At 50.9% G+C, this 18096-nt stretch overlaps 2 protein-coding genes across 14 annotated transcripts; one reads left to right on the top strand and one right to left on the bottom strand.

Moving 5' to 3' along the window:
* Nucleotides 1-500: 500 nt before the first annotated feature.
* LOC117896348 (vacuolar protein sorting-associated protein 72 homolog) lies at nucleotides 501-1893 on the top strand. Its single transcript, XM_034804603.1, has 4 exons — nucleotides 501-683; nucleotides 740-872; nucleotides 931-1231; nucleotides 1291-1893. Exons 1-4 carry the CDS (start codon nucleotides 550-552, stop codon nucleotides 1779-1781), a joined length of 1059 nt encoding a protein of 352 aa, XP_034660494.1. The 5' UTR covers nucleotides 501-549; the 3' UTR covers nucleotides 1782-1893.
* Nucleotides 1779-16269, bottom strand: LOC117896347 (protein unc-80 homolog). 13 transcript variants are annotated; one of them, XM_034804596.1, is made up of 30 exons: nucleotides 16168-16269; nucleotides 15167-15407; nucleotides 14464-14490; nucleotides 14110-14130; nucleotides 13716-14051; nucleotides 13357-13656; nucleotides 13167-13304; nucleotides 12793-13106; nucleotides 12532-12728; nucleotides 12285-12472; nucleotides 11929-12041; nucleotides 11683-11700; nucleotides 11238-11382; nucleotides 10745-11180; nucleotides 10492-10689; nucleotides 9790-10132; nucleotides 9623-9728; nucleotides 8949-9566; nucleotides 8164-8896; nucleotides 7962-8105; nucleotides 7594-7892; nucleotides 7352-7530; nucleotides 6724-7297; nucleotides 5774-6635; nucleotides 4768-5717; nucleotides 3247-4710; nucleotides 3024-3192; nucleotides 2914-2970; nucleotides 2321-2856; nucleotides 1779-2260 (listed from the first exon to the last, which is right to left on the bottom strand). In XM_034804596.1, the coding sequence occupies exons 2-30, from the start codon at nucleotides 15395-15397 to the stop codon at nucleotides 2021-2023; spliced, it is 9936 nt and encodes a 3311-aa protein (XP_034660487.1). In that variant the 5' UTR covers nucleotides 15398-15407; nucleotides 16168-16269; the 3' UTR covers nucleotides 1779-2020. The 13 variants fall into 13 exon arrangements, with proteins under 13 accessions (XP_034660487.1, XP_034660489.1, XP_034660493.1 ...); XM_034804598.1 differs by having other exon boundaries at nucleotides 2914-2961; XM_034804602.1 differs by having other exon boundaries at nucleotides 2914-2961; nucleotides 12342-12472.
* Nucleotides 16270-18096: the final 1827 nt, after the last annotated feature.

Raw genomic sequence — 18096 nt, 5'->3', positions numbered from 1 at the left:
TTAAGTTCAGGCAGTAAGACAGAGGCAGAGGCAGTTTAAAAAACATTTATGGAAAAGCAGAGTGGGTGAGACACTTATTAGAACGTTTTTGGTTTTGTAGGTGAGCCGCCTTGGTAGGCGAGCTGAACGCTTAACCCATTTTCCACCAGAGGGTATTTCAATTACCGGAAAAAATACCGACATATTGCGGTAGTCTTATAAGAGTATAATTTTATAGCCCTTTTTTAGGGCTGCTGTATTTATACAAAATCTCAATGATGATATACACTTAAATTAAGAAGAGTCCTAGTCAGAATCCTATCTTCTAGAAAATTGATTCATCATTCGGGTAAAAATATATGTCAAGTACTGAGGATCCTATCTATCCAGTAATCTTAAGCGGAATATTAAAATCGAGAATTATTATTTTCATTGGTATATTTTTGGTGGTATTTTTTGTAAAGTAGACTGTATATTCCGGTATATGTTATCGATAAGTTCGCGTACATACTTTGTTTATGTTTTGTCTGTCAAATTTGATAAAATATATTAATCTCGTAAAATAAACAAATGGCTGCCTCGCGAGCCAGGCGCAACAATGCTGGCAACCGCATAGCCACTCTTCTGGATGAGGAAGAGGAGGATGATTTCTACAAAACAACCTACGGTGGATTCCAGGAGGAAGGAGAAGACCAGGAATATGAGTGAGTCTCATGCCCATGTAATACGTCCACAATGTAATTAAACATCCTTGTTGCAGACAAAAAGACGAAGAGGACGATGTGGTGGACTCCGACTTCAGTATAGATGAGCATGATGAGCCGGTATCCGACCAAGAAGAGCCCGCTGAGAAGAAGCGTAAACGCGGCGGCGTCAACACAAAGGCTTACAAGGTAGAGTTCTGGAAAAGTGCATACATTTATATTGTTCCTAACGGGGCTTTCCTTACAGGAGCCACCACCTGCCGCCAAAAAGGAAACAAAGTCCGTACCGGCACTGCATAAGAAGCGGGCCGGAGGCGGTGTGACCAAACGCCGAGTGCGGCCGCGCTTTACTGTCCTCGACTCGGGTCGCAAGTCCATACGCACATCGACGGCCATCAAAACACAGGCCACAAAAAAACGCCTGAAGGAATTAGACGATGCACGCAAGCGCAAGAAAAAGAAGGTTCGCGTTGAGGATTACATGCCCACCCAAGAAGAACTGCTGGAGGAGGCAAAAATAACCGAAGAGGAGAACATCCTCTCCCTAGGTATGTCTATAAATAACCCGCTAAAGATGCAATATTTGAGAGCTCATTCGTAATTGCAGAGAAATTCCAAAAAATGGAATTGGAGAAAAAGAAAACGCGTCCCACCAAGCGCATTTTCAATGGGGCAACTATACGTTACCATTCGCTAACTATGCCAGTGATGCGGAAGCCCACTCGGGGCACTACCCTACCGCATGATCCGAACGATCCAGCCTCAAAGTGTGAGCGCACGTTCGTCACCATCGAGAACGACTTCAACGACAAGGTGTTCCAATCGATTTGCCGGTCCAAGCCCCCGCCCAAACCCTCTAGTGGCATCTGCCCCATCACCAGACTGCCAGCACGCTACTTTGATCCGGTCACACAGCAGCCATACTACAGCATCCAGGCCTTTAAGATACTGCGCGAGGCCTACTACTTACAACTGGAGACACAGAGTGGCAACAGTGATCAGCCGGAGATGGCCAAGTGGCTGGAGTGGCGCAAGATGGTGAAGGAGAATCGATTGAAGACATTGTCAGCGGCTACAAAAAAGAACGGCGAAGCATAGAACGGCTACCGCGTTTATTTGTTAACATTCTAACATCATTGATCGTGTACAAAACGGGGCTCAAAATGGAAAACAACGATTCGTCTATAAAACTTAACATCCAACTACCCTACACATATGCATAAATAATTATAATATACGAGTATCTACTATCTGCTATACCAAATTCGTGCTAATTGTGTATCGGAAAGTCACGCTCGTCACTAGAGTTCGTAGGCCCGGTCGCCGTTCTGTGATTGTTAAATAAGTGTGTCCTCGTCCTGTCCCTCGAACACCATTAAAAGTGAATGCTGCGATGGGGAGCGGCCCAGAGTGAGACCTCCCAATGAGCCATCTGGCGAGAGCAGGCCCGTCTGCAAGCTGTTGTTGTCCCGATAGCCGGATGTGGAAGACGTCTGCGAGACCGAGTCCCAGGATATCTCACCAAGTGCCTTGGGCTGGGCCTGAGGCTGTTGCTCCTCCTGTGAGAGCGATGTAACCTGTCAAATTATTTAGATGTCAGCTTACGGATAAGCATTCGGGATTTTGGATTGGCTTACGATGCTGGGTGGCTCCATGGGCGTCAGTCGGCTGCGCTTTAGCCGGAAGGTCTTGCGGCTGGCCGCCTTCGAGCGCTGCAGGCGTGAACGTGTGTGATCTCCTGAGCTATCCTCGGCCGGACTCTCGGGTGACAGCGGTGTGGTCGATGTCTCTCCCGAAGAGTGTCGAAACTCCACAGACGAAACGAAGCGCAGCTTTGGCGGCTGTGCCTTAAATGTCGGCTGCTGCAGCGACTGCGAGTGCGACATGTGCGAGGGCAAAGCAGATGCTGTGCCGGAAGTTCCATGGCCTGAGCCACTGGGTGCTGCGCCAACCAGTGTGGGCGCCGATCCTGCCTCTCCATCGCCGCTCTGACTCTCGCTTGTCGTGGTGTGTGGATCTCGTCCCGTTGAGCTGCTGGACAAGGACTCTCGCGGCGGGTGGAGCGTTTGCTGTGACAGAGTGTCGCTGGGGGTGCAAATGCCACCGGAGCCGCTGCGCGAATCGATGGGTACAGCGGAGACATGCGAGTGTGTGGCCTGGCCGGTTGTTGTCCCTGTGAAGATAGATATAAGTGAAGGTCTTTGCTGGGACTTGTGGGCATCTGCCGCACTGGTGGCCGCCGGCGTGTCGCTCTTCTTCTGCTCGGAACTCTCGCGATCTGTGGAGACTGAAACATAAGCGGATGTGTGGAAACTGTCAGCGGCCACCACATAGACTTACCATAACGCTTCTCCTCCAGCTCGTCGCGCAGATCGCGCAGCTCCCGGGCCAGCTCCAGCAGCAGGGCGCCCTTCGACTTGATGCCGCCCTGTGGTGGTGTTCCCCGCAATCGCTCTCTAATGATGAACTGCATGTGTCGCTCGTGATCGCCAATGGGAGGCTGTGAGATCTGGTAAGAGATGGTAAGCTATAAGCCAGACAATCCTCAGCACTCACTCCTTACCTTATGCATAATAAAAGGCAATAGAACAATGTAGAGTGGGGTGCGATGGGTGACCACGAACTCCATGAAGCTCCATAGATCGGGGGCAGCCTCGTTTCGTCTGCCCAGATCCCGCATCACCCGCACAATGCGTGGCCACTCGGTGGACAGGCGATTCTCGAAGCAGATGCACACGATGCGCAGGGCCAAGAAGGCCGCTTGATAGAGAGAGCCGGAAATGCGGGCTGGTCGCTTGGCATCCCGGCTGCCCGTGAAGGTTAGGGAGCCGGCACGCAGGTCACCCGTGACTCGATTGATCTGGGACACAGCCTGACCCGTACGTCCCGCTGGGGGACTCATGGCATTCAGGACGGCGGTGAGCAGGAAGGTTACATCGGTCATCTTCAGCTCGCCCACATCCGAAACGCCGCGTCCCGAACAGACCTTCAGACACAGCGGCATGATCAGATGCATCAGAAATCCTTCGGCCTTTTCCTGCGTGGCAAACTCGGCACTGCCGCCGCATATTTGAACCAGTGAGAAGCAGTCCACGGGGCTCACCACTTGTAGGGCCACCAGACGCACCACGGCCGAGCAGAAAAAGGCCGGCGGATTCTGAGACATGAGCGCTGCCCCTGCACTGGAGACGCCCTCGGGAATGCCTGAGCCGGGCTCATTAACGATCAGGTTCTGCACGGTGCTAATCAAAGTCTTCATCTGCTGCCAGTGCAGCACATACGAGTGCCGGATAATCGTCTCGTGAATGCCCTTCAGTAGGCCGGCGGCTGCCTCCCAGTCCGTGTTCCGCCGAATCGATGGCTTCTTCGATATCTTCAGGAATACCTTGTCGATGCGTCGTAGTATGGTGACCAGAGCATTGCGCAGAGTGTCGTTTGACCATTCCGCCCGAGGCAGCACCGCCTGCATGTACCGCTGCAGTCCACGGCAGGCCATCGACTCTGGATCGTAGGGGGATACCTTGAGCAGCGAGTGAGCGATGTCTGCGAGACGAATGTGGCACTTGGCGTCCAGCACCTCAGTGGGCTTCGTGTCGGCAGGCATCTTCTTCGCCAGCTCGGCCAGACGTGCCGTGGATTTGGTGAGGAAATCCGCCACTACAGAGAGAAGCACATCACGAGGTCGCCGATATTCAGTGCGTATCATTTCGGAGTCCTCAGCAGAATCCATCATACTCTTGGTGCGGGCATCCGTCACATACTTTGGATGCGACTCCTCCTCAAAGTCCAGACCAGGCGAGCAGGGCGGTCCGCGGCTACAGTTGCGCTGCGAAGATCCTTTGTGCTCGGGACTGTTGCGATAGGGCCCGTTGTAGCTCTTGGCCAGACCTTCGCAATTGTGCACCATGGTGCGAATGGCCACAGCCAATTGAAGGATAATGTCACGTTCGGACTTGCCCTGAAGCGGTATGTAGCTGGGCGATTGAATCTGCTGCAGATAGCAGGGCAGAATGGCCTCCAGAATGATCTAAAAAACATTAAAATAAAGATACAAAGAATGGAAGACTTCAGTGAGTTTACTCACGAGCATTTGATAGCCACGAGTGCTCTCCGCCGAGTAGGAGACGACCATCACACAGAGCGTAATGCAGTCCAGTACCGTGACATCGTCATCTTCGTCGTGGTAGCAAAAGTCAATGGCTTTGAGGGGTTTCTGCTCCTTCACCAGCTCTGCAATGTTTAGAGGATCCGGTGAGGGATCCTCCAGGCTGAGCAGCAAGTTGAAAAGGCAGCTGGACTGCACCTTGTGCGCCTCTCCATAGGTGCCATCCTCGTCCGTATCGAGAATGGCGGAAACAGAGCCAAACATTTGCAGAATGAAAGGCTTGCGGTTGAGGAGGTAAAACTGTTTGACGGCGTACTCGATGGTCGTGGTAATCAGTTTGTTGGTTTGATGAAGGGAATACACCTGCAGCAGTGTGGGCATAATCATAAAGTAGCCATTCGTGGAGAAAATGTTCTTAAAGTTGAAGGCGGCATTGATGAATGTGGCCATCACGTAGCGCATTATGCATGAGTCCTCGGCATGCAGGATGGAGGCGCCAGAGAGCACGTTGAGGAAGAGCTGTATGTCCGCCGAGTAGGCAAAGTTACCAGCCATGGCCTCGAACATGCGGGCTATCAGACGCACCCACATAAACTTGTGCAAGACATCCAGGCCGAGCAGCACCTTGCCATACTCCCCGCCATGGTGCAGATCCAGATCCACTTCGAGCGCCTTGCGTGGGAAGGAGGGCAGCTTCATCAGCTCCTCGTGCAGGAAGACAACACGCTGCACCACCATGTCCACATTCTTGAGAATAGCCCAAGTCAGATGCACCTTGCCAATCTCCACGAACTTCTTAGTCAGTTCCTGTTTCTGCAGTGCCAAAAAGGATTCTTCTGGCCGCATGAGCATCAGGCGAACCTCCGGGTACTGCGAACGCTTGAAGAAGTACAAGTCGCGTATGTACCAATTGGGATTCAGGATTTTGCCTATCATAGAAAGAGAGTAAGAAAGAGAACTTCAATCAAATGTATGTTAAACTTACTGCTCTTATAATCCACCAGGCAGTAATGGCTCGTGTTCTTCTCATCAATGGGATAATAGTCGAGAGCCTCTTTCAGCAACTGGCAGAACAGCGTGTCCTCCTGCACGGGGAACTGTGAGGGTATATTGTAGTCATCGTCAGCCGGTCCGTGTACGACAATCTTCTTGGCTGCTGGCACATTTGCTGTGAGCAGAATGGAGGCATCGCACTGCTCCTTGCGCAGAATTTGCTTCAAGTCCTTGAACATAATGCCGTGCACAGAGTGCACCACCATCCAGAGCACAGACAAGGCTGATCCCACGAGCTCCTGCTTGAGTTCATTGGACGAGCGCACATAGAACATGATGTATCCAATGATGGAGTTGTATAGCGCAAAGGCCGCCTGCTGGGGCAGACGTGGCACAAAGCGGATGAGGTGTCGCAGCAGCTTGAACATTTGATCCTGTCGATCGCGGGTAAGGCGCTCAAATACATAGCGCAGAAAGAGTGCCGACTCCTCGACCAGGCACACCCAAATCACTTGGTAGGCAATCTCGTACACTGCATTGCCATCCGATCCAATGGCAGCATCGTCCAGGCAGCCCACAATCTGCATCACGGACGAGCACAGCACGGAGGGAAAGAGCGAATGGGAGTGATGGAGGTGCGAGGACATGCGGGTGCCATCGAGTTCCTCCTGATCCTCGTGATCCTCCAGCTTCTCCATGCCAGGCTCGTGTGAGGCCTGCTGACTGATCGGAATCATGGTGATGAGGAAGCTGTGCCGCTCCGCTCGCTGCTTGTCCCGCTGCTGGCGCAGAGCATTCCGAATGGCCTCCGTCTGCTGCATTTTGCGGCTCTTCGTTGCGGTGACCAGGGAACGCTGGAAAGCAATCAATAATTTAGTGGCCATAAGGGATGCCCCTCCCGACTCCTACATAGCCCAGTGTTACTGCAGCCTTCTCACTCACATGTCTGTCTTGGTTGAGCGTCACGTCCATGTCTTTGGTCTGCTGCACGGGCATCCAGGGTGGATCCACCACCGGCAGACTTTCGATGCCAATTTTCGGCGATGGCAATGTGAATTCAATGCCGCCCGGTGGCACCTTGAAGGTCACATCGTGCGCATTGTCCTCCATGCGTGGCCACACATGGAAGCGGCACTTCCACAGCACCAAATAGCGCTGAATGGCGCCAATGCGTATGTCCGGATCCCTGTGCTTCAACGCTCTCTGCATAATATCGAAGGCGAAGTTCTGTGCCTTCACGGAGCCCATTAGGAAAACGGCGGCACTCGAGGTGGCCGTGTCGTGATTGGTCTCCAGCAGCAGCTCCCAGGCAGCCGGCATTGCTTCAATCACCATCTCCTCGGTGAGGACAACCGCGCCCTTCAGCAGTGTGGCGAATGGAAAGTGGAACAGATTGCGTATGTGCACCCGTATAAACTTCAAGATCGGTGGCTCCTCCTGCAGCTTTTTTTCCTTCTCCTGACGGAATGCTTTGGCAAGTTTCTCCGCCATTTCCAGATCAGGATCATCGCTGATGCTGCACAAAGGAAATAGTTATTATATATGAATTTGGCTTCGATGGATTACCTACCGATCCTTGCGTGACAAGCTATCCTTGCGCTTGGATGGAGATGTTTGCGTAGAGCTCTGCTCGGAGACTTTGCGCGTGGAGCGTGCCCGCGAGGTGTGCGGCTTGCTGGAGCTAATGACAGTTGGCTCCACCGTTGGATGATCTGCATCAAAGGTAAAGCCAAATTCTTCACCATAAACCTGTGGGAATTAAGGTAAATTCATAGAGAAATAATTCAGTTGGCAGACCATCCTCAAACTCACCTTTCTGGTGGCCTTTATGAGCCGCGTGCAGGAGCGCATGTGGCGCTTGTAGCAGAACGGATGACAATATCCCTTGTGTGTGCAGTAGTAATTGTAGCTGGACATCATCTCGATGACTGCCTTCAGCCAGGGCATGTTCTTGGCCGTATCATCGTTCTCATTGGAGTCAGTGGGCGACTCTGGCTGCTGATCATCGCTGAGTATGCCCGGCGACTCCTCACCACCACTAATCATGCCCTGTTCCGAGGTGTCGCTGCGATCCGAGAGCGAAGAGACTTTGCGTCGCGATTGTGTGTTAACTTGAAAGGGGATTGGCATGGAATGGATGTTAAGTATGTGCAGCAGCAGTAACTATTATACCTACTCACAATCTGTTTCAATTTCTTTGCTGTCCTTTGTGTTGCGACGCAGCTTCAGGGAGCGACGCTTGAAGGAACCGCCCGTGGTGGTGGCTGTGCCACGACGCAGCAAAAATGGACGCACTGCCGAAGCAGCAGTGGGACGTCGAGGTGCTGTTGGAATAGATATTAATTAGTAGGGAAACGTAGATGTAATCTCTGACTTAGATACCATCTTCTCCCTCCTTGGTTAACGTGGTGTTGCTGCTGTTCTCGGACTCGTTGTCTGGCTCGTGCAGCACAAAGGAAATCTTTCGTTCCGATTGGCCGGCGCCATCGTTGCCAGCTGCTATGGACTGCAGGCTCTGTGCCGATGTCTGCGAGTGACCCATGGAGCTGAGAGCCATGGACCAGCGGCGATTTGCCTCACGATAGACCTTCTCCCAGGGCGCTGGCTTGTCCCGATGGATCAGCTTCGATGTCTTTGGCAGCATGATGTACGTATCCCGCAGAAAGGCCGTAATCTCGAAGAGCAGCACGCAAGCGATCAGCTTCAGGGAGTGCGGACAGTCATTCCCATGCGGATTCACGGATGTCTCGTCCAGGAAGTCCTCCTCCTCGTCCTGCTGCAGCAGCTCCCGCTGCTTCTCGGGATCGGTGAGACTGGCATTGACCGCCTCGTATTGCAGTCGCTCCGTGAAGAGTATCTCCTCCAGGCGGGCACCCACTATCTCCGCCCATTGGTGAAACATTTTGCCAGCCGCTCGCTGCAGGATGTGGGTGCGCCTGGCGCTGGTCTGGCTAACTTGCTGCTTCATCTGGTTCACATTGATGTTGGCACCCGACGCTCGATAGCTGCCCACGTTCTGCTTCATCCAGGCGGGCCACTGACCCTTGTTGCACAGATGCACAAAGTGTGCGCATTCCAGCAGAAAAGTGGCACGCGAGACCAAAGGAGCTTGCGGCTAAAAGACAGTGGATTAGGTTGGGGAATGCTCACAGATTGAGTGAGCTTACCAAATCCAGAACAGCCGCCACCAGTTGGGGATCGGGAAAGGAGCCGGGTGCACAAGTCTCCAGGAGAAAGGAGAGCCGCAACATGCCCACACGCACTGGCTCCGTGGGCACGAGTTTCCGTTCCTTGAGTATGACCACCTCGGACTCTCGTGGGCCGTCGCACATATCCGAGGAGCTGCGCCGACTGAAGTCCGCTGTCTCTTCGATGCCGCCCACCTTCTTTTTGCCCTTCACAATGCCGCCGAAACGGTTCAGCCGCCTCTCGACGCGTCGCTTGGCGCGCTGTATGGACCGCCCAATGCCATCGCTTGACCGGCCACGCTGTATCTTCAGCGAGGCGTGCCTCATAAATGTGGAGGATATCTCTGGATTCAGTGAGCCAATCTCCAGATCAATGGACGATGCCTCCTTGGGCGTGCCGCGAAACCAGCGCACCAAGCCGCTGAGCCGTCCCAACGAATTGCGTTCCGAGCTGGACGTGGAATCGGAGAGCAGCGCACGCTCACTATGCCGTGGCGTCAGTGTCGGACGCACTCCAGTCGTGCGACGTCGGAAGTTGCTCAACGGCGATTGGCTGGTCTTGTAGTGCTCCTCGCACGTCTCCGTTTCCAGCAGACTCTGCAATGAAGAGAACATGATTAGGCTTGAATATCAGCGTCCTTTCCATCACTCACTACCGCGCAGGCCGAAGAAGTGCTTCGTTTCTTGAGCAGCAAACGACGCTGGGAGCGATTGTCATCATTCTGAATGCTGTGCGTCACATTGGACTGTGGAATGTGTCTGCAAGAAGGGCATAGATGACAGACTAAATCATGGATGTATGCATATATCTGGAGCTCACCTTATAACACGTGTAGTCTGTGCCGTTGGTCCCTTTTTGTGGGGACGCGGTGTGACGGCTAGAATGCCGCTGAGTGCCACCATACGGAATGGCCCACCATGGGCACCCTTCACGTAGGTGACCAACTGCCGTATGTCGCCATATAGAGCTATATTCTCGGGTGATTTAAGATCTTTGCTTGCCTCCACAAAGCGACTGACCAGCGGCTTGAAGACAGCGCCAACGACCTGGGATTCGGCGCCGCCGCTCATTCCGCCGCTAAAATTTGTCGAATAGCCGCCCTGACCTGGTACACCGCCAAGATCGGTGTTAGCATTTTTATATCCACTCGGACGTTTATGAGCTAGTTTGCATCATTTGCATACATACATCATACACATATATACAACGAACGTATTTGGTGGTGGTGGAGACAGTAAGGAGGAGTCAGGAAGGAAGGACAACTCAAAAGCATTAGCAAAAGTCGTTGCATGCAAGTAAATGGAACAGCAAGTGGGGTCAAGCCAAGGCCAGAGATCAAAGAGCAAACCAAACACAAAGTATAGACAGATTGGGGGTAACTCAATGTAGAACTCAGTATAGATTTGGTTTTAGGGTTGGGAGGTTTTTGGGTGCGCCTACATTGGATGCAAATCCAAGCCAGCCCCGCAATTGCAGCTAAAAAATTCAGCTAGCTATTGGTTACATATGCAAAACACTTACTTAATGGCGACAACAGCGAGCTGGGATCCACACAGAAGGCCAGAAAGGCATGGAAGTAGTCGATGAGCTCTGGCAGCGGCGATGTCTTGACCATTTCCTGCATGTAACGCTTGGTGCGCTGTCCAGCCTGGCGCAGCATTCGGGACAGAATCTTCTGACACTGATTGCGCAGAAAGTCCGCAGGAGGACCGCGAACACCTGCAGCACGAAATGAATGAGAATATATAATGAAAAGGTATGCCGAATGCCTCACCATCATTGCAACCATGCGGACAGCCGAGCACCTGGAGTGCGCGTCGTGTGATGCTCATGGAAATCTCATGGGCATGTTCGCCCAGCTTCAGCACACCCATTTCGATGAGAAGTTCGCAAATGTTGAGGCCCGCTTCCAGCACGCGCAGAGAGCACACCAAGGCTGGATCCCGCTTAAACACATTGCTAATGGCCAGCAGAATAATCTCGTAGTCGATGCCACCATCGCGAGTTATGTAGAAGGAGGAGCCGGGTGCCTCGGACTCATCCACGCCGGTATAATCGATATGCGAGTCTGTGTGGGAGCGCAGCATTTGGCCACGATAGCGGGTGGTGGTGCTGCCAGCGCCGCCACTGCCATTGCCACCACCATTTCCACCCATGCCACCGATGCTGCCACCATTGCTCAAAGCATCCAGCTGCGAGTCAATGGAGCCCTACGAACACAAAGAGTATTATTATGTGAATTAAATTATGGAGAAGAATGTCCTTGCCTGTCGCTTGATGTAGTCCGGCGATGGTGTGGGCGTGTGCTCTGTCACCGTAATAATGGGATTCCGTGGATAGAAGGCCGTGGAGCGTGGACATGCCACCTGGGATGGCCTTGGGGCCTTGGGTGGCTCTACGTATCTGTAAAATCTTGCATTTTGTAGGAGACGTGCGAGAAGTTGTGTGTGTGGCATTAGTCAAACCAAAGTGCGGCAGGCTTAAGGGTAAACAGAGAGAAAAAGCAGTGGCGGGGGTTGGGTTTCGGGTTGGGGTAGAGGCAGGCAAAGACACAGGTGCCAGAGGTGAGCAAGCATAAATGTGGAAGTTGCAAAGAGAGAGAAAGAGGGTTGTGGCAGCAGTAGTGGCAAAAGCACTTTTATAGTTACACAGTTGGAGAGATCGGAGAGGGTTAAGCGAGAGGGTTAACTGGTTACTTGGACGAAAACTCACCCGCTATCAAGCAGACAGCTGGTTGATGTCATAAGAGAAAGTTGTGGGGCACATAAGGTATAGAATATACGAGTATATATATAGACATTAGCTTAGGAACACAGAAAGAGTCTCTGAAGAGTATGGAAATTGTTGAGAATCTATTGAAAGTGTTGGGAGTGTTGTTGTTCTGGTGTCATAGGCCTGTTCCAGGAGTTGTTTCTGTTCTTTGAGTTGGGTTTGTTCACAGGGGATCTTCGTAGTTACCTGAGACTAGGCATGGATTTGCCCTTGATCAGATTACTGGCTGGCTCGCGACTGATCATGGATGCAGAGCGTGACAGTTTCTTCTCACCCGTGTCCAGGCTGCGATGGTACTCCTGAAGGGTGTGAAAGAAAGAGAACCATTAGTTGGACATCAATAAAATGTGTTAAGTAAACTCTCAAGAAAGCCAAACAAACAGCATTGACATATGGGTTTAGGTTGGATATTCATACGAGATTATTGATATAATTTATGGAGGGGTTTGCAAGCGTGGAATGGCGGGCCAGGCAGGAGCACACTTATTGAAAGAACATTAACGGCAAACATCAGCAAAGATCTGGGTTTTGACTTGTCTTACTGCTTGTTGCAGTTGCAGTGGTGTCTTGCCATTGGCAGAGTTTGTATCGAGCCCTACTTTTTCCAAGTTCTTCTCCGATTTCGAGAACATTTTCGTCTCCACAAAGGCACGCAGATCGGCCATCTTGACGCGTTTCTTCTTCTCGCTGCCGCGACGCTCGGAGCTGCTGGGCGCTGTGGGGGTATCCTCTGTAAAGAAAAGAGTTATGACCATCGATTGGGGTTTAGTTTTCAGGATCTGCACTCACCAACAACAGCTGTCACTGTGGGCGCTGGTTCTGGTATTTCGATGTAGTCCTTGACCACAGAACTACCCGGACTATCGCGACTGTTGCTGCCGGGACCCTGATACAGCGATATCTCGATTTGTGGTATGGGCAAGGAGTTGGAACGTTTTCGCGGCTGATTCAAGGTAATGGCCGCCTCCTCACCAATGTCACTGAGACTGCAAGAAAACAGAAAGAAACATGTAAAAGTCTATATCTAGAGTAAAGTTTGTTTATTCCTACCGATTGTATAGATATTGGAGGCTCCAGAAGATGCCCTCCTCCTGCCAGTGCGAGATGAAGAGGCAACGCAGCACTGCCACATCGAGGAAGGTGGCAGCCGAGACATCTGCCTTGACACTTTCCGACTTGTCCGAGTCCGTCTCCTTCTCGATGGAGGCACTGCGCTTCTCCTTCATGGACGCCCCACGCATCAGTTCCTGCTGATCAAACTCGAATTTGGTGGAGGGAACTTTATCCTTGTCGCGGGAGTTCATGGACTGACGACTGCCGCGTCGGCTCTGCGATTGCTGCTGCTGTAGCAGGCTGGCATCGGCCTGGAATGGGGAATATAAATCAGCAATTTGGAATCCTTATTTAAACATATCCCTGCTTACCGTAAAGAATGAATTATCCATGAGTTGTGGCGCCGATGGCAGCCTAAATATGACGACACGTTCGTCTTCCACGCTGGAGGCCTCTTCGGGAATGGTCTCGGGAAAGGCAAATTCCTTGGGAGAAGATACCCAGGAGCCCTAGATGAGAGTTAAATGGATCGATCTGACATGTATTCAGCAGTTGTCTTACCTCCTCGTCCTGTCTGCCATAATCAGAGATGCCGCTCTGTGGCGAGTCGTTCTTGGGCGACATTGCATCAGCGCTGAGCGAGTGCTTTCGGGTGGGAAAAACATCCGTGGAGCCCTTGGGAGTTGGCGCACAGAGCAGATTGCGGGCCTTTGGCTTCACCGGAGCCGTAAAGCAAGGAGCACCGGGTGCGCGATTATCCCACATGCCCTGCCACAGCTTGATACCGTTCTCGAGGCGAAAGTTTTGGAAATCCGATTCCTTCAGGTGGGATATGATAGGTGCAAACAGATACACAAAGAGCTGGAACGAAAATAATGGAAATTAGGTTGGAATTAGGCATTAGTCGGGGTTCCACCTACTGCAATCGTTGGCACGGAAAATAGATACTGCTGTATGGGCTTCGACTTGGGCTCCGCGGGAGTCTCGCCCAGGCCGAGCTCCTCGCCGCCCTCATCGTCGGCACACTCCTCGGCCGCATAGAGCAGGATCCACTGCATCGTGTACAGCAGTTTGGTCTCCACGGGCCCAATGGCCTGCATATCCTTGACCCGATTGTAGAGCAGCGCGGCGCAGGCGTGCATGACATGTGGCAGGGCGCCCTGCAGCAGTCGCCAGCGCGGAATGGCACCCAGGGCCTTCGTAAGAGGCGGCGAGAGACCAAACTGTATGTTCTGCACGAGCACTTTCTCGAAGGACTGCAAGGGAGATGGGGATAATAAATTATACACGCCAGAATGATGCTCTTCCACTTACCTTGCAGGCTTCCTTCGACTCCTAAGCATCCGCAGGTTGGGATGGTGAATGAGAAAAGATTCATTGTGAGGTAAAACTGGCAATTTATGTTGGTTCTAAGGGTTAAGCTAAAGCTATCTACAGTACAGCAAAATAGGACAAACAGAAACCTTAAACATAGGCACAAGAAACGCACAACATCTACAATTGAAAGTAAAACGAAGTAAAAGGGGGAGTAGTAGGAGTAGTCCATCCCAATGTACAGAGTTCTCTAGGACATACATTTAAGTCCCATATTAACTTGTGCATTGGGCTGTACAAGGACTGGGGTTAGTTAAGGGGATTATATGTCTGGCAGAGACATTTATAACTTACATGGTGTCCCGGTGCATGTTGACAAAACTACATTCAGATTCAGACAAATTGCGAAAGATTTTACAATGTTAATTTGTACAGTTTGTTTGTTGTTATTGTTAAACGTATGTTTAGTGGATTGTAGTTGGTTTTTATTGTTTGTGGAATAAAGGCACATATACATATTATAGATGGTACAAATAGCACGGGAAATGTTTCGCCTTTGCAGGTGATTTAATGACAACGCAGAAACATTTCCTGTGTGTGAGTACAGGAAGAAGATAGAAGACTATTCTTGTTCTGTTCTTGTTGTTTGTGAAAGAAGGTGGTCGTGTTAGTATCATAGTTGTTGGGAGAAGTAAGTATCGAATGCAGGAAAGAATAAAAATACATCAAACATCAATGTCAAGTTCTGTATCGTTTATCAATGGTTTTTCCTTGAATTTAGCTGGGGAAAATAAAACCAAAGACCAGAGAAAACATCAAATAGGTTACAGTAAGTATTTTCTGGTCTTGAATGGTCTTTGTCAAGCCAATTGTGTTGCCAATTATGTTTTTACACAGTCCATCATCCTTACAACAAACACGCATAGCGAATGTACAGCACAGAATAACTTTAAGGGCGGGCACACCACAACCTCCTTCGATCGTGTGGCTCTCGCTCCGAATTGAACACTTCGACCTTGCCTCTTCCTCTGTGACCTCTTTGACACGGCACACTCACCAGGCAGGTTGATTCGTGTAGTTTTCCGAGCTTTGGCCGGATGAAGGGTGCTATTTGGCGCCACAGGAATGTCTGGACGGACACCGGCAAGCCCAGGTCCTGCAGGCCATCGTCCTGGTCAAAGTCAAAGTCATCATTATTGTTGTTCGCCGCATGACTGTTGTTGTTCGTCTGCAGATTGTTGTTGTTCGTTGTGGCTGTGGCCGTTGCGCCGGCATTGGTGGTCACCATGGTGGCCCGACTGGAAGGACAAAACACACACAAATCAATTGGCATGCAACAGCTGGAGCGACTCATTCATAAAACTGTGGCATTAGCATGCCATCAGCAGGGGCGGGGGCAAACGCAACAGGTATTTGCGTGCGCAGGCTCGTCTGTTGGTCGTTGCTCGGTGCTGCCCCCACCAGGCTACGAGTAGGTCAGTGCCACAACCACCACAACCACAACCCCCCCTCTATACTCGGCCAATCTCTAGTGTTGCAGAGATTTCGGTCCGTCGGTCCAGCTGGTCCTGGGACGCTGCGCAGAACGCAGACTCCGCAGCGGCGGCGGCGAGAACGAGGCGACTGGGTTATAGATACAGAATTGGGTTCTTGGTATACATGCTAATTTGGGGCAAAAATTTTCACAGACTTATATAACGCACAAGATGATGGATGGAAAATGTGGATTTTCCCATTTTAATTGATGCCCAAATGGCAATTGCTTAGCACTTGGCACACACTCAAATCAAACGATGTCTTTTATGCCAACATTTGGCTTGATTGGTGCCGCACCCACGCACAGAACACAGAACACAGGACAATGGAACGGCAGGAGCACCCACCGAGGGCTTGGCTTTGGACGTTAACTAATTGCAAACCGTTTTTATGGATCGCTTCCGAGCATTGTTTATCCAGCACTTCTCCTGCTTTTGATTTCAATTTGTTGTTCATTTTTGCCTCCCTCCCGCACTTGTACTCTACAATTGTAGTTTTCAGAGTCTTTTCCATTGTTCTTACCTTGATTTACGCGTGGCCAGTTTCGATAACGTTTACGGCTGGAGCGTTCGGATGCAACTGAGACGAGCGTCGTTAACTGACGAGGACTCTGGTCTCTGGGTCGTTGTTATCCTCGTATCGCCTCCGTCGTTGCCGTTGCCAGTGCCGACTAGCAGCAGAAGCAGAAGAAGAGGCAGCAGGCAGAAGGCAGCAGTGCGTATACAGGATATTCCCATACATACAGAACCACCCGCACTCCACGCTCCATGCGCACACCGAAAAGGGCTGCCCCGCCATAGAGGGTGTCTTTGCAGGAGATGCCACTTGTGGTACACAGCTTTTTGAGTGCATCACCCTGTTCGTTTTGGCACACTTGTCGATGATAACAAACCGCCTGGGGGTGGATATTGCGTATACGACGCGACATCCAACCAGACGACACTCATTTATGTCGATTTATGTGCGGGTATCATTTAATGGCACTGCCATTGTGTCGCCATTCCCACAGGCTGCCTTCGAGGGTGCGTCAGTCGATATCTAAAGTGTACTCAAGTGGGAGTTGAAGTGCTGTTCGAAATTGGATACCGAAAAAAAGGACAGACAAAAGGCAAATATATTGCGCTTCGATGGGGGGATTATAGTAGGCAAAAACTGCTTAGTTTATACTCTCTGAATCCCACTTGGCCCATCATCCCCATGGGCAGATGGCATGGGATGATTTATCAATGAATTGCGCAATTTCATCTGCGCAGGAATGTCCTCACAGCTGTTTGATTAGGGACTCTTTGGTCCAAATTTGAATGCACCAATTACACCCCCAAAAAATAAGGCCGTCCACAGGTGGCTCCAAGGAGTAAATAAACACAAACAAAGCCAGAGAGGCTGCGCGGCCAAAAGCCGAGCCGAAGCATCAATAGAAAGAGAGAGCCACAAAGCCAGACAAACAGAGAGCGAGAGAGGGAGTGTCAATGGTGGGAGATGGCCAAAAGTTGGCCAACAGCTGAGCATCCAAACTGGGTCAAAGAAAGGCTCGTCTCAAAGCCATGGGGATTGAATGTCAAGGACAAGGACATGGACAAAGGACAGTCATGGCAATTCGTGGTAAATGGTTTTAATTGCTTGGCAGACTTTGAGCCTTTATAAGTGCCAGGCTGTGGCTGGGATCTATGTGCCCCGATTTGCAAATATGTATGGATGTACTTGCACCCACGCAAACAAAACCAAATGAATACGGGTACAGGTTTTTGTTGCTGTACATTTTTGCTCTGAATACATTTTGTGTATCTGTGTCATAGTTTATATAAATAGCACGCATTAAACTGTTTCAGAGACGCTGGGACAGCCTCAGAGAGAGAGGGGAGCCAGCAAGGCAAGGCGCCTTCTATGTAGATGAGAGCACCAGCCCCAGTCCCAACGAATCAGAACAAGTGGAAGCGAGAGAGGTGATGGCATGGTGGGAAACATTTTTTATGGAAAATGTATAAATATTGAAAAGACTTTCAGGTGTGTTTTGCGACCGAGAAACCAGAAGGAATCGGCCATTTAACACCCCCAACCGATGGCCGACCGACTGACAAAACATTTTCAAATGATAACACGAAAAGCCAGAAAAACCAGAGAAATTGCTGGCTGCTTGCTACGTTGAAAATATACGTTTCGGGGCTTTTGCCAAAAAGGCGATCAGGGTCGATGAGTGTATAAATATATGCCAAGACATGTGTAGGTTTCTTTTCCCATCAACCCATCATCCCAGCCTCTCATGCTTCCCCTTCTTATGCTGCATGGAGACGTCCGTCCGGCTGGCTGACTTGCTGGTTGCTCTTCTTCCACTAATCTATTGCGCAGCGTATCCCTACATCTCGATTCGTACATATGTTGCCCAAAATATTATCTGCAAAATCATCTGTAACATCGAATGATATTCAACACTATCCGGCTGGGAATGCCACT

The sequence above is a fragment of the Drosophila subobscura genome, chromosome O (genome assembly GCF_008121235.1).
Source record: "Drosophila subobscura isolate 14011-0131.10 chromosome O, UCBerk_Dsub_1.0, whole genome shotgun sequence".
NCBI lineage: Eukaryota > Metazoa > Arthropoda > Insecta > Diptera > Drosophilidae > Drosophila > Drosophila subobscura.
This window is presented reverse-complemented; position numbering and strand designations above follow the sequence as displayed.

What these genes read in the sequence shown, in the direction of transcription:
- LOC117896348 (XM_034804603.1), top strand. Translation starts at nt 550, where the DNA reads ATGGCTGCCTCGCGAGCCAGGCGCAACAATGCTGGCAACCGCATAGCC. An exon ending in TCAACACAAAGGCTTACAAG is followed by an intron (nt 873 to 930) that starts GTAGAGTTCTGG and finishes CTTTCCTTACAG; the next exon opens with GAGCCACCACCTGCCGCCAA. An exon ending in GGAGAACATCCTCTCCCTAG is followed by an intron (nt 1,232 to 1,290) that starts GTATGTCTATAA and finishes TCGTAATTGCAG; the next exon opens with AGAAATTCCAAAAAATGGAA.
- LOC117896347 (XM_034804589.1), bottom strand. Translation starts at nt 15,397, where the DNA reads ATGGTGACCACCAATGCCGGCGCAACGGCCACAGCCACAACGAACAAC. An exon ending in CGGACTACATCAAGCGACAG is followed by an intron (nt 11,181 to 11,237) that starts GCAAGGACATTC and finishes TTGTGTTCGTAG; the next exon opens with GGCTCCATTGACTCGCAGCT. An exon ending in CTCGTGGCTATCAAATGCTC is followed by an intron (nt 4,711 to 4,767) that starts GTGAGTAAACTC and finishes AATGTTTTTTAG; the next exon opens with ATCATTCTGGAGGCCATTCT.